Genomic DNA, 13615 nt, shown 5'->3' with positions numbered 1-13615 from the left:
ACGTACAATATCTAATTAACGTACAATATCTAATTAACGTACAATATCTAATTAACGTACAATATCTAATTAACGTACAATATCTAATTAACGTACAATATCTAATTAACGTACAATATCTAATTAACATATAAACATATATTGTTTCCTCATATTTGTATCTCAAAATATATCCCTCTTCATAAGGATTTAATATATACATCCAAAAAGTTTAAAAACAAAACAAAGCATTCAATTTAAATCTATCTAATCCTACCTTCTGCTGTTCATTGAGGAGCTCTATTACCTGCAATCTCATCTGCTTCGTGTAAATACACGATCATCACAGTTAGAGAAACAAACACAAACAAATAACAAGGTAAGCTATCTATATAAAATGTTTTGATATAATTTAAATTTTAAATTAATAAGCATAATTCATCAATTCTCATATGATTTCTCAAACCATCAAGTGTCTATTACATTCATAAAATTCATTTTTCATATGTCAGACTTTTACTGACTCACAACACATAGACATTTGACTCTACTTCCGGAAGACTCGTGTATTGAAATTAGCATCCAGAGACCTGCACCTGTCATACTACTGCTGTGAAACCCACACAGCCATGCACATAATTATCTCAATATCTCATCTCATCATCTTCATATGACAGGGTAAATCCATTTGATATGCTCTGACCAGTTCTTTCAAACCTCAGAATCAACCAAATGGACCTCTTTCGACTCTCACCAACTGAATAACTTCATCTATTTGATTCCATTATATCAGTAGAGTCAGGATCGTCTCATTCACAGGACACTCACAAATCAATACACCCTAATAACAATCTCAACATGGTATTTCCTTTCCTGAAAATACTACGTCTTGATCACACTTTAACCTCATTACATACATCATTTAACATATCAATGCACCACTCAATCACTTCATATATAAACTTTCTAAACAATCCAAATATATCTCAAACTTTACTTAAAACACATAATTAATTCCAAATATATGCTCTTTAAATCAACCATCATCTGAAATCACACAACCACTTCTCATCAAACATCTCACTTAAGTAATTCAACCAAAATATTCAAAAAGAATAGCTCAACTCATTTATATTATCATTCAAACACTTTCAATTCTCAATCACAAACAGTTTCAACAAATTATTCACCTTAAAATCAATATAAAAGATTCAAAATCAACCATTCCAGTCAATATATTACTTTACTCTTCAAGAGAGACAATCCTGCAAGCAAAAATAATTGGAATTGGTGACCACGTCACCTCCACATCCAGAATCTTCTAACCTAGGTTTTATTGAAAATAATAAGATTAGCTTCCCTTACCTGAACTTTAGCTTATGCTCACTAAGAGCTCCAAATCTACCCAAAAAGGTAATTAACCTGCACCACAGAGTCCTAATCCCGTACAAAATCTAAGATTAACCCGTACAAAATCTAATAAGATCAAAATTAACTCAAAAGAAAAAGGAGCCAAGAAGGAACTTACTCTATCTGATATTTTGATCCGGCAAACTTATAGGGTTCATTACCAAAAGTCCAACGGCAGACTCCGATCGCCAAACTGATAAGCGAGGTAGTCAGAATCTTAAAGAAAAGGAGAGAAAAGGAAAAAGAGGAACAAAACTGAACTTAGTAGACTTATATTCTGATCGACAAACTGATGAGCGAAGAGATCAGAATCTTAGAGAGAAGGAAGAGAAAGGAAAAGGAAACTTTTAGAGAGATGGTGGTTATTTTAAAATGAAACCTGAATAACTGAATTTTCTATATGTCATTTTCATTTTAATAATAAAATATTCAGGTATCATTTAAAATATACCACTTCTAGATCCTTACAGCAGACTGAGTGAGGTACCTGCAAGATGTGCATGTTAAGCCTTTTTTTCAAACTGAACCATTCATGCCTCGCTCCAAATGCACGCTCTTATGCGTTGTTGTTGTGCACTTAAATTAAGGAGTTAAAGGAGATAGTAGTTAAAGGGAATCGTGGAGGTTAACCAAGAAGTGACGAGTTAAAATATTTACGAGAGAGGAAAAATAAAATAAATGAATCTTCATATTTCAAAATCCAGAAATGCTCTATAAACTGTTATAATAATTACAAAATGATTGAATAACCCAAATAAAATAAAATGTTAAAGTAAGGATAAAATGGAAAAGCATTTGTGTAAGTGTTTTAAAGAAGAATCCTCTTTACATAGGTATAAATTATTCAGATTATTAACAGATCCTAAGTATTACATAGGATCCAAATTCTCTAAATTTTTAAGAAAAAATCATGTAATTTAACCATTAATATTAATAAAAGCAAATTTTAAATTTTTTAATTTTATAAAAAAATAATTTGCATTGATGAGATATTTATGAAGTTTAAATTAAATCCCTATTATATTTTAAAATAATTAAAGTAAGTGTCCACCACATCACTTTCCAATTCAAAGTTCAATTTCACTAATTCTTTTCAAATCATAAATGTAATGTACATCAATAAGTTTCTATGTTAATTTTTTATAAGTTTTAAATTAAAATAATTATAAAATGACAAAATAAAATGAAATATTGATAGAATGATAAAATAAGAACAAATTTGTGTACACCAAAAAAACACTTATAATGAAGAATCTTTTTTATACATACTAGCGCAAACAAAGGCGCAAGCAAATGCGCCTATATATTATATGTGAGATTTAGTGTGAAAATGTGTGGGGAGTATGTTCTCTTTCTTGTTGTTGTCTTAAAGTAAGGAATTAACGAAAGAGCGGAGAGTCATATAAAAACTGTACATTAATATTAATTTAAAAAATAATTTTATTTTTTAAATAATTCATATGAAATGACAAAATACTCCATTGTATTAATAAAATGAGATATATAAAATAATGGTAGAATTGGAAGAAAATTGTGTACACAAAAACACGTTTATAATGAGGAATCCCTTTAGGTATAGATGTATAAATTTTAATTATATATTTATTAAAATTAATTAATTATATTTATTTACATAAATTTGAAAAAATCTAGAATATTTTGTTAAAAACAATAAATCTTTATAATTTAACGTTAATAAAAAATACTTTTATTATTTTACTGTTTTAGAATATACTTTTAAAATTTAACTAAGAATAAATTTATATTATTATTTTCTTGAGTTTTTAGAATAAAAAAATATCAATTATTTGCTTGAAGTTTTTAAAAGAATCTTTAAAACTTAATCAAAATTAACAAAACTTCCATAAGTTAAATTTGTTTATAGAATTATTCGTTAAAACCTTTTTTAATGCAATGTAAGGTATAAAGAAAATTCAGTTATACAAATAATAAAATAATTAGTTGTGAATATATTAAAATATGCACAGCCATGAAACTTTATAAAATATCTACCAGAGAAACAAAATGTCCTTGAATGGGTAGGAAAAATAATGTAAACGTCATCATTCAAATGGATGAAAAGAATCATATAAGTAAATAAATAAAAAGAGATCTCACAGAAAAATAAACTAAAAGAGATATTAGAAAAATAGAACTATTCAAACGAGCATAAAAATATAAAGAGGTAGATTTTTTTTTTCACATACACAAGAAAATGAGGACGTAATGAATAAAAATTAATCAGAAAATATTTCAAACAGGTGAATATTATGTAAATTTATTAAAAGAATGGGTAGAAAGCAGAAACCTGTGGAATGAATCCTTATGGATATATATATATATATATATATATTATCCAGAATGAAATGTCTTACTTTTTTGAATATACTACTCTGATTACAATACACGGTCAACACACTCAATTGCAATAGATATAAAAAAAAGGTTTAAAAATTAAAATTTAATTTTCTTTGTAAAAGAATTATTGATTTTCTTAATCAATATCATTTAAAAAGAAAGATCCATTTATTTAATATCATAAAAAGTATCAAATGAATAAATTGAAATGTTTTTATTTTATCTTTTTATTAAAAGGGTCATTTTCCTTTTAAAAGAACTGTATTATATAGTTAGCATTATAAACATATGTGGAGAGTAAAATTAAAGTAATGAGTTATGAATTTTATTTTAGGTGAAAAAAGTAAATTGAATGGGTGTGATGCATGATTTTTGTGTTTTGTTTTCCTTTGAGACACATAGTAGAATAGAGCAGAAGAAAGAGAGAGAAAGAAGGTGGTGTAGAATAGATGTGAACGCAAAAGGGAAAAGGGGTTGCATTGAGGCAGAAACTCCAACACCGATAATTTATTAATATCATTATTATCTGCTGTGTTTGGGGACAGAGGCAGACCCATATGGATTGAGTAAGGTCAGAACTAAAGACACGCACCTCACCTCCCCTCAATTGGTAAACTGCCAAACAGGGCACCCCTTCTCCCCACTTTCTCATTACGGAATCACTGATTAGTAAATTAATTATTAATTAATTAATCTGTGTTAATTAGCAATGTAATTTTTTTTTTCAATTTCCGTTTTCTCTCTTCCTTGTTTCGAGGCCAGAGAGCCTTTACTCTAATTTAAATTAATATAGTAATATATATCTCTTGGATGGTTTTGTAAATTGAAGGTTTCTGTCCTCATTACAATACATTTTTATTTTATTCTTTTCTTTTTTCTTCTTTTCAGTTTTCTATCTGATTTTGATATCCTCCACCATCCCACACCCTCTCTTCTCTCCCCTTTTCTCACTGTGTTTTTGCCTTTCTTCGTTTTTCTACCCAGGAGGAAAGGGAACATTAAATCGAATAAAAAGCACCCCCTATCCAACATGCTCGCTTTCTTTATCTATTCATTCTGACCCACTCATACCTTGATTATCCAATTAGATCGGCCGTTTTTCGTTTCATCTGGTCAGTTTCATCCATTTAACCTATCTATCTTTCTGCTCTGATTACTGGGTGATTTGCTGCGCTTCAGAAATTTATAAAGTTTGAATCTTCATGTTTTTTCTGGACGGGATTTTTTAGGAGGGTTGGTTGTTAAACTACGGGGGTTTTTGTTGGTCTTCTTTTCACGACTCTCGTAAATTCAGCTTGGTTATGTGTCTGTTGAACCTAGTTTGGTGTTTTGAAACATGGGAGCTGATCTTGTAAAAAAACAATTTCTTTTTCCCCCGATTTTATTCGTTAAGTTGTGTGAAAACATGCTAACTTTGTTGTTGAGGTTTCGTCTATTCCAGGGGGTGCGCGAATTTCTGGGACTAATCAATTGGCAATGCTGCATTAGTGGGATTGATACTGCAAGATTCTTAGCTGATTATCGAGGATTGAGTGGTGGTGCTTGTGATTTGGGTGGTGCAAACCTGTTCTGTGCGCCAATTGAGAAGGTTAGGGCATAAGATTAAGAAGCACCTACACATTGGCTTCTTAGTTACGCATTGACTTTATAAATAGATGACCTTCCTGTGTTAAGGTTTGTTTATTTTTTAATTGTTGAGTTTGCCTTGTACTCTGATACTTTTGTTTATATCTTAGGTTTTACTGAAGCATATGTGGTTTACATCTTACATGAACATTTTGATTGTTGAGTTTTCCTGATGAACATTTTCTTGTTTTGTTGAACAGCGCTGCCAAGTTTAGTGCCTGGCTTATTGGTTTATTGAGGGATTAATTTCATATATTTAATTTTATTGTGTGGGAAAATCAATAGATTCCTTCAATGCAAGGGCAGAGAGGTACAGTTGGTCCAATGCCAGAAACCTTAGAATTTGATTGTGGCTCTACGCCAGGTAATTCGACTGTGGATCAGCAGATTTGCTGGAATAATGTGAATCCTGCAGAAAATCAAATACCTGATTATATACTTTCTCCTGGTGATATGAACTCACCTTATGTGAATTCTATTAATCATGAATGGCAAAATTTGAGTGGATGGAGCTTAGGCGAGCCAAGTTCCAGCAATACCCCAAATGAGATTAACAATAATGAGCAAAAACGAGAACATGGATGGACATCAACCATTACTGGTGGTGCATTGCCTGGTGCAAGGCTAGAAGAAAGGCACCTTGAACCAACCAATACTCTTTCTCTAGACAATGATAATACAGGTCCTATGTACATGCGCAGTCCCGATTCTCGTTTGATGTCCCAGAATCTCAACCTAAATGCAGGTCTAGCAGACAGTGGAAGTGATAATAGTCAACATCTGGAGCTCCCTAACTTACACATGTCTAGTGGGTCAGCAAATGAGTGCTTACCATCTACTGTTGGATCTGGTTCTTTTTTGCTTCCTTCTGCAAATAATGGCTTCCTGGTAGAAGGTTCTGATGGTAGGCCAGGTTCTCGTGATACTCGACGTGTCTCTTGTAAAAGAAAGGCTGTTGATGGAAATAATGGACAATCTTCAGATGCTGGAAGTTCTAGCTACAATCAGCATGCAGATGGTGTTTGGCATGCAATTCCTACTCAGGATAATGCTGGAAGCAGTTCAAACAGAGCTGTATCCTCAGAGCAGGTAAATGCAAGACTTGGCCTGGGAATGGGGGATGAAGCATCTGAAAATGTTCCTGATTCAAACATTGCAGGAAGCTCAGAAAGCTTTCACAGGAATTTCCGGTTGCGGTTAAATCCTTCAAATCAACAAAATTCTGTTCCTCCCGCTGCATTCTCAACTGGGAGCATGATCAGGCAGTCTGGTGTTTCTTCATCCTCTCAAGCATCACAAAGGTTTCATTCTGTTGATAATTCTCTGAATTTGAGATCAGCTCCACCGATAGATAATGTGATTCCTCAAAGCCAGCCACTTGTAATCCATGTTCCTGCTTTGCCTAGGAATAGGCAATCGTTTAGATGGAATGGTGGTTCTAGCTCAAGAAATATCCATTCATCAAACCCAGTTATATGTGCCGACAGAGACCAAGAAGATGCAAGCTCAAGACGAATGTCTAGAAATATTTTAGAACATCCTGTCTTTGTACCTTCAACTGATTTAAGAAATTTGGTTCAAAATCCAACTGTTAGAGCTTCGAGTTCAAGTAGTGAAAATTTAAGTATTCCAGGAAATGTTGCTTCTTCATCACGGACTGGATCCAATCCAGCTACCAACCCTTCATCTGCCTCAAATTGGGTTTCTCGTCCTAATCCTCCGCAACATCCACGGAGGCTATCTGAATTTGTCCGTCGGTCCTTGTTTTCTCCTGGTTCTGATGTTATTGGAAATCCAAGCAATGCTTATTCTTCCTTGCGCTCTGGTCTTTCTACCTCTGAACCAAGGCCATTATCATCTGGAACTGGGGCAAATCTGAGATCATCTCCATGGATGGAGAGGCAAGGAGAAAGTGAATTTGGAATTCCTTATTCACTACGTACTCTGGCTGTTGCAAGTGAAGGAAGTAGTAGACTAGTATCTGAGGTTTGTATTTAGCTGTCTTTTCACTTGCGTTTCAATAATCATAGTTTTTTGTCCTGGTAAAGATTGTTGTTTTAATGATTGTATGAAGTGTTCGGAGGCATCAAGTGAATGGCACCCTTTTCTTTGAAAAATTTAAGTTTTTGTTTCAGAAATTGTTTAAGTGGATACTTGCCTATTTAAAAATTGCAGCTTCAATTTCGAAGACTTGGTTTTCATGGTACGTGAGACTGATGAGTAGCCTGTAGTTGTTATTTCTTATGAACCTTAGCCAAGCTTTTTTCTTTTAGTCTCTATGCTACAAACAATATTTGGCTTCAAATTTATTTAAAGCAAATTCCTGACTGAAGGAGGTGATCTTGAATTTAACCGTTCATAATGATTTCTGACAAACAAAATGAATCTAGGAGCAAATTTGATAACATTTACTCCCATGTTTAGTTTCTCTAGCTCAATCATCACACTTGGTTTGATTGCTCTCTTTGGATCTACAATAGTCTGATCTAGTTCCAATGCTTCGATGGTGTTGAACCTCAATAACTAGCCTATAATGTTCGTAAGGATCCAAAATAGGGTGAAGCCAGTAAAATCCTTTTCCCAGAGATCACTGAATACTTAATATACATCCAATAGCATGACTAGAAAGGAATAAATATATCAGTAGCTAATAAAACTACATATTCTACCAATATCCTATTCTGCCTTCTCCTGACAATATTTAAGCTCTGTTATTTAAATACTCTTGAAAATTGATGTATTTTTTTTTTCTGAATAACTATTATCTTACATGACTCTTTTTTTCATGATGCAGCTCCGCAATGTGTTGGGCCTTATGCGTAGAGGTGGGAATGTGCGTTTTGAGGTTAGTTGTTCTAAATGAATGGTGTATATTGACAGATAGATGTTATTTCCTTTACCTTTAACTGATTTTCTGATGTTGCCATAATCACATTAAAGATGGTTTAATTCCTATACAGATTTAATACAAAAAGTATAATTACATGTCCTGTTGTTTATCAGCAAGGATTGAGTTGTCACATTGGCCCTTAACAGGCCTACCAATGATGTTGATTTATTTGTGATTTTAATTGGACTTACACGTGGATTCCGAAAGGTATATTCTGTCCATATCTGTCCAGAAGTTGCAAAGCAAGAATGATAAAATTCTTATTTGAGAAAAAGTTAAAGTCTAAACATTAGTATGTCTTGTATGTTTCTGATAGAGCAGTATCAAGTATTGTGAGCAAAAGAATGAATCTTTATTAATGAACCCTAGTTCCCAATCCAACTCTAATGGGGGTATAATACCAAGAAATGGAAAATATTCAAAAAAAGGGGTGAATTCCTGGATGTTCGTGAGATCCAGGGCTCTCTCCCTCCTTTTCCTGAAATGCAACTTTTTTTGTCCCTTCCCTCTCTAGTTTTCCCTATTTATTCTTTCAGCCTAGCTAACTCTTACCATAGTTTATTAAACTCTCCTCTAACTAAAACAACCCCTTAACAATCTTAGGAATTTTTCTAGAGTATAATTAATTGTAATTATAAAATTAAATTTCCTTGGTTTAGGGGTGTTTGATGGATCAGATAATCTTATAACCCAATTCAATCCAAACAGATTGGGTTGGGGTTACTTTGTGATTTGGTCAAACCCAACCCAACCCAACCAATCTCCTACAGATTGAGTGACAAGTTATGTTCGATGAACTCCATACCTAACCCAACTCAACCAAAATTATTAACATTAATATAACTATTATTCAATTTACTTCATTATTCTATTGACTAATTTATTTTTGAAATATTGTATTATTCCATTCAGAAAATATTAAATAATATAGTATATTGTTTAAAGCAATTACTCTAAAATCCAAGGACAAGGTTTGGTTGGATTGAGTCTTACAAATAAAGAAGCAGAAACTTGACCCAACCCAACTAGTGTACAGTGTATGTGTATGTGTATGTGTAGGAGTGTGAATTAAATGTGACAGTGTATGTGTAGGAGTGATTTCTTCGATTTTCTAATCATTGTATTAGAAATAAAATTACTTTTTAGTTTCCTTCTTTCAAATCTTTAGTTTTCAAGTTGGACTACATCTCTTGGTTTTTCAGTCTATGCTTCTGCATATGAAATCCTCTCCTCTAATCATGCCAATCCTGTTTGCTAAAGTGCAACTTGGAAACGAATACTCCTTCCTCCCCCAGAAATAGATCACGAATGACTTATTTGTTTCTCCAAGTATCAAGAATTACAAGCGAACAAGGTAAATAGGTTTACCCCCAAAAGGAGCACTTTCCTTTTCTACACTAGAAATTTCAGTTTACACAATCAAAATTCCTAACCTCCTTTTGGTGAAACCAGGCAGGGCACTATATAAAGGAAACTACATTTCCTTAACAAACTGTAACAGAAAACAGAAAGGAACCCCAACTAGCACTATAACAAACTATATATGTCCGTAATATAATCTTTGCTTTCTACTATATGAAGCCTATGAATGTTTATTATGTACACTGGATCCAACAGTACCTCCCTCCAAAACAACATTCTCCTCAAGTTTGAAATATGGAAAACTGGTCTCTGATGGAAGAGATATATTCTCGAGTAGCTTTGTTCCCAAAAAGTGCAGTGGCTGGTAAATATCTATTGTATTATGTAACTCAGCTGGAAGCTCTTTTTTCAACTGGACGATGCCCTATTACTTTTTCAAGCTGTGATGCATGAAAGACTGGGTGTATCTTGGCTTGTTCTAGAAGTTGTAGTTTAAAAAGGCTATATTACCATATTCTTTAATACCAAATACAGTCCATAATATCTAGCAGCCAGCTTGGGATGCAGTTTGATAGGCATGGAAACTGTGTATGTGGTCTGGATTTGAGATTAACCCAATCTCCTGATTGAATCTGAGAAACTCTTCTGTCTATTTGCACAGTGAGCCATCTGATTTTGTGCCTTCTGTAAATGGTATTGGAGTTGCTTTAGAGCCTCATCTCTGCTAATAAGATCTTGTGCAATTGCTTCCACTCATGTTTCTCCAGGGACAAATTTAGCCAAAGGTGTTGGTCTTCCGTAAACCACTTCAAATGGGATGCAGTGTTCAGCTCCTTGGACATTGCTATTATATCAATTTTTACCCAAAGTATAAAATTTGCCCAAGACTTTGACTGTATAGAACAAAAGCACCTGCGAGAGGTAAAACATGGATATAAATCCATACCATCTTTTAAATCTTCCCCAAATTTGGTTAAAATTGGATCTTAGCCTCTTCATTAATCTCTGCAATGTCCAGCCAAAAGGGTCTTGATATGGGTTGCATTTCTTTATCTTCATCCCTCCTAGCCTATGCATCCACAACTTTATTGGAAGCTCCCACCTTGTACACTATCACAAATTCATACACCATCAGCTTTGCCAGCCAATTTTGCTGGTTTGGAGTGGTTTTTATCTACTCCAAGAGACGTCTTAAACTTTTTCGGTGTAAATACAGTAAATATTTTACTTAACAGGTATGTCTTCCAATGTTGGATAGCTAGTAAACTTAGCAAGTGTAGAATCTGCCGAGGCCTTGTGGAAGTTACAATTGGTATTTTATTTTTGTGTCAGCACAACCCTTATTCCTTTTCCCTGTGTATCACATTCTATGGAGAATTTTTGTGAAAAAATTGGCAGGGATAGATATGTAATAGTGGTAACAGCCTGCTATAACTGGTGAAAGCTTCTGGACTCTCTGTGTCCATTTAAAATTCTTCTTCAATAAGCAGTCAATCGGCGGCTAGCATATAGACTTCCTGCAGTACCTAATAATTCCTAAACACCCTCTTAAGGTGTTGATAGTCCTTGGTAAGGACCACTGTAAAGTAGCTTCAATCTTTTGGGTATCTACTGCTACTTCCACTTTTCATATAATATGCCCCAAATAAGAGATCCTTGTTTTTTCAAAAGGCACATTTTCTATAGCATCTGTGTAAAACTATGTTAAATTTCCCATGCCAACCAACCTCCCACACCCTTTATAAGCAAGATCGTAATTTGATGTTAACTACTATGGATTTTTATCTGTTCATAATCCCAATTTGGTTGGCTGTTTACTATTTTTTGGCTTAATGGATATTTTATCGTAAGCTTGTAAATGCTGGTGTAAGGGTTATGTCTTCATTTTGTCGCAGGATGTTGTGATCCTTGATCATCAGTCTTTTCTTTCTGGAATAGCTGATGTTCATGATCGACACAGAGATATGCGACTTGATGTTGATAACATGTCGTACGAGGTAAAATCTCATTTCTTCAAGTGGATGCTAATATTAATATATCAATTCAACCATAGTTTCAGTTTTTTTATCCCTTGATTATATTTCAAGTTGGTTCTTCATTTTAGAGAGTTTCTCATTTGACATTTATGACAACAACAGGAGTTGTTGGCTCTGGAAGAGCGCATTGGAAATGTGAGTACTGGATTGAGTGAGGAAACCGTATTGAAATTTTTGAAACAGAAAAAGCACTCGGTTGAAAAAGAAACTCAGATTGATGCAGAACCCTGTTGTGTTTGTCAGGTACACTTGACTAGCTGACTTAATTTAAATTTCCCAGCATGCTTGTTTGCACGGGTCTCATCACTTGATTACGTTGTCTGCAGGAGGATTATGGTGATGGAGATGATATTGGAACGCTTGATTGCGGCCATGATTTCCATAGTGACTGTATCAAACAGTGGCTAATGCATAAGAATCTGTGTCCGATTTGTAAGACAACAGGCTTGGCAACATGATGTCTGTGACTCTGTCCTCAGGCAATTACCATGATCATGAAGAACAAAATGCACAATTTACCCAGGAAATTCTGGCGCTTTGCTGCTGCCTTGTCATCATACCTTGTTTTCTATCTGTAGCCTAGTAAATTGTCGTACCTGACTGACAAAGGTTTCTCCTACCGGAGTCCCTCCCTCGAATTTGTTATATCATTTTGTTTATTTATCCAAAGCCATCAATGATCACCTTGTTTAGGTGATGGATGATTGGTTTGGATGAAGCAGTTTCTTAACTCAAGTTGACAAGGCTTGTTTTCGCTTATGAAATTTTTTATATTGCTCATATTTATCGGTTTGGATTTATGCGGAACGGATAACTAGGTACAAGAAATATTATACAAATGTAAGAATCAAAGGTACTGGATTCTCTAGTATGCGGTGCTTCTTTTTGGAATAAATGTTTTTGACCTGGAACTATTATAAAAATTTTGTTCCTGAAAATGTAGACTTATTGCATTCCTGGACTGGACTTCATGAATTTTGTTTGTCATATGGTAAACGTGTGGACTGTATTATAATATAAATATTATAATGTAAAGTGATGATAGATTTTGAATAACTCTTAGTTCAAATGCTCAACTCCATCATTTCCTTACCATTAAATTTATTACCCCTTAAATTCATAGTTTCAAGAGAAACAAGTTCATCAAAACCCATTGGAATAAAACTAGAGAAATGGTTCACACCAAGAGAGAAAATCTTCAGTCCTATCAGATTTTCTATAAACAAAGGAACCACATCGAAAAGTCTTTTTTTTTTTTAAACCAATAACTCTTGGGGACTTACATTTTACTAATTCCAGTAGAATCTCATTGGAAAACTGAGCTTATTTTTTTCATCTTATCGGATTTTTAACTGGAAATTTGAGCTTAACACCCTTTTCTTTCTTTGTGAATCTTCGCAATTCATATCAAACTTGAAAAACCCACTTCCACTTCCTTTCAATCTCCCCACATATGCGAATCTGTTTGCAAATTGCACGTTTGGCTTATCTTTCACTTTCTCCCTTTTTCTTACTGTTAGAGTTGCCTATGATAATGGGAAGCGCAAGAATTTGAGGGGAAGAGATAATAAAAAAAATAGATTTTGATTTGTGGGGATTTGATAATAGGAAGCGCAGGAATATTAGAGGGTGCAACTATTAGTATTAAAAAGGTTTCTCGACACAATCTTTTCAAGAAAGAACTGACCTTTTACTATTTGATTATATTGTTTAAATGACTTTAATATTTATAGTTCTAATTTGATTAAATAGATATGAGTATTTTTTGAATTTTTTAATACTTGTAATCAGAATATTTAGTGAGAATTACTATTTTAAAATGAATATGATGGATTGATGCGAGTGAAAATCTTTAAAGGGGATTTTGGCTTAGTTAGAGTTTAATGTGTATTGAGTATTTGAGTCATTGATGAAAGAGTATTCTGATTTCATAATCTTCCAAATTACTTAGATG

General features: G+C 33.5%; 1 protein-coding gene across 2 annotated transcripts; it reads left to right on the top strand.

The window, feature by feature from the left end:
- Positions 1-5188: 5188 nt before the first annotated feature.
- Positions 5189-12443, top strand: LOC137820188 (putative E3 ubiquitin-protein ligase RHG1A). Of its 2 annotated transcripts, none has more exons than XM_068624106.2 (6): positions 5189-5335; positions 5574-7359; positions 8168-8218; positions 11521-11622; positions 11764-11904; positions 11988-12443. In XM_068624106.2, the coding sequence occupies exons 2-6, from the start codon at positions 5668-5670 to the stop codon at positions 12117-12119; spliced, it is 2118 nt and encodes a 705-aa protein (XP_068480207.1). In that variant the 5' UTR covers positions 5189-5335; positions 5574-5667; the 3' UTR covers positions 12120-12443. The 2 variants fall into 2 exon arrangements, with proteins under 2 accessions (XP_068480207.1, XP_068480206.1); XM_068624105.2 differs by having other exon boundaries at positions 5189-5421.
- The last annotated feature ends 1172 nt before the right edge of the window (positions 12444-13615 follow it).

Source organism: Phaseolus vulgaris, chromosome 9, assembly GCF_051622355.1.
Source record: "Phaseolus vulgaris cultivar YP4 chromosome 9, ASM5162235v1, whole genome shotgun sequence".
NCBI classification, from domain to species: Eukaryota; Viridiplantae; Streptophyta; class Magnoliopsida; order Fabales; family Fabaceae; genus Phaseolus; species Phaseolus vulgaris.
Note: the sequence above shows the minus strand (reverse complement) of the source record. Positions and strands in the feature narration are given on the sequence as shown.

Excerpts from the sequence above, each read along its gene's own strand:
- LOC137820188 (XM_068624106.2), top strand. The coding sequence starts at position 5,668 with ATGCAAGGGCAGAGAGGTACAGTTGGTCCAATGCCAGAAACCTTAGAA. Across the intron at positions 7,360-8,167 it reads GTAGTAGACTAGTATCTGAG|CTCCGCAATGTGTTGGGCCT; the intron begins GTTTGTATTTAG and ends TTCATGATGCAG. Across the intron at positions 8,219-11,520 it reads GTGGGAATGTGCGTTTTGAG|GATGTTGTGATCCTTGATCA; the intron begins GTTAGTTGTTCT and ends ATTTTGTCGCAG.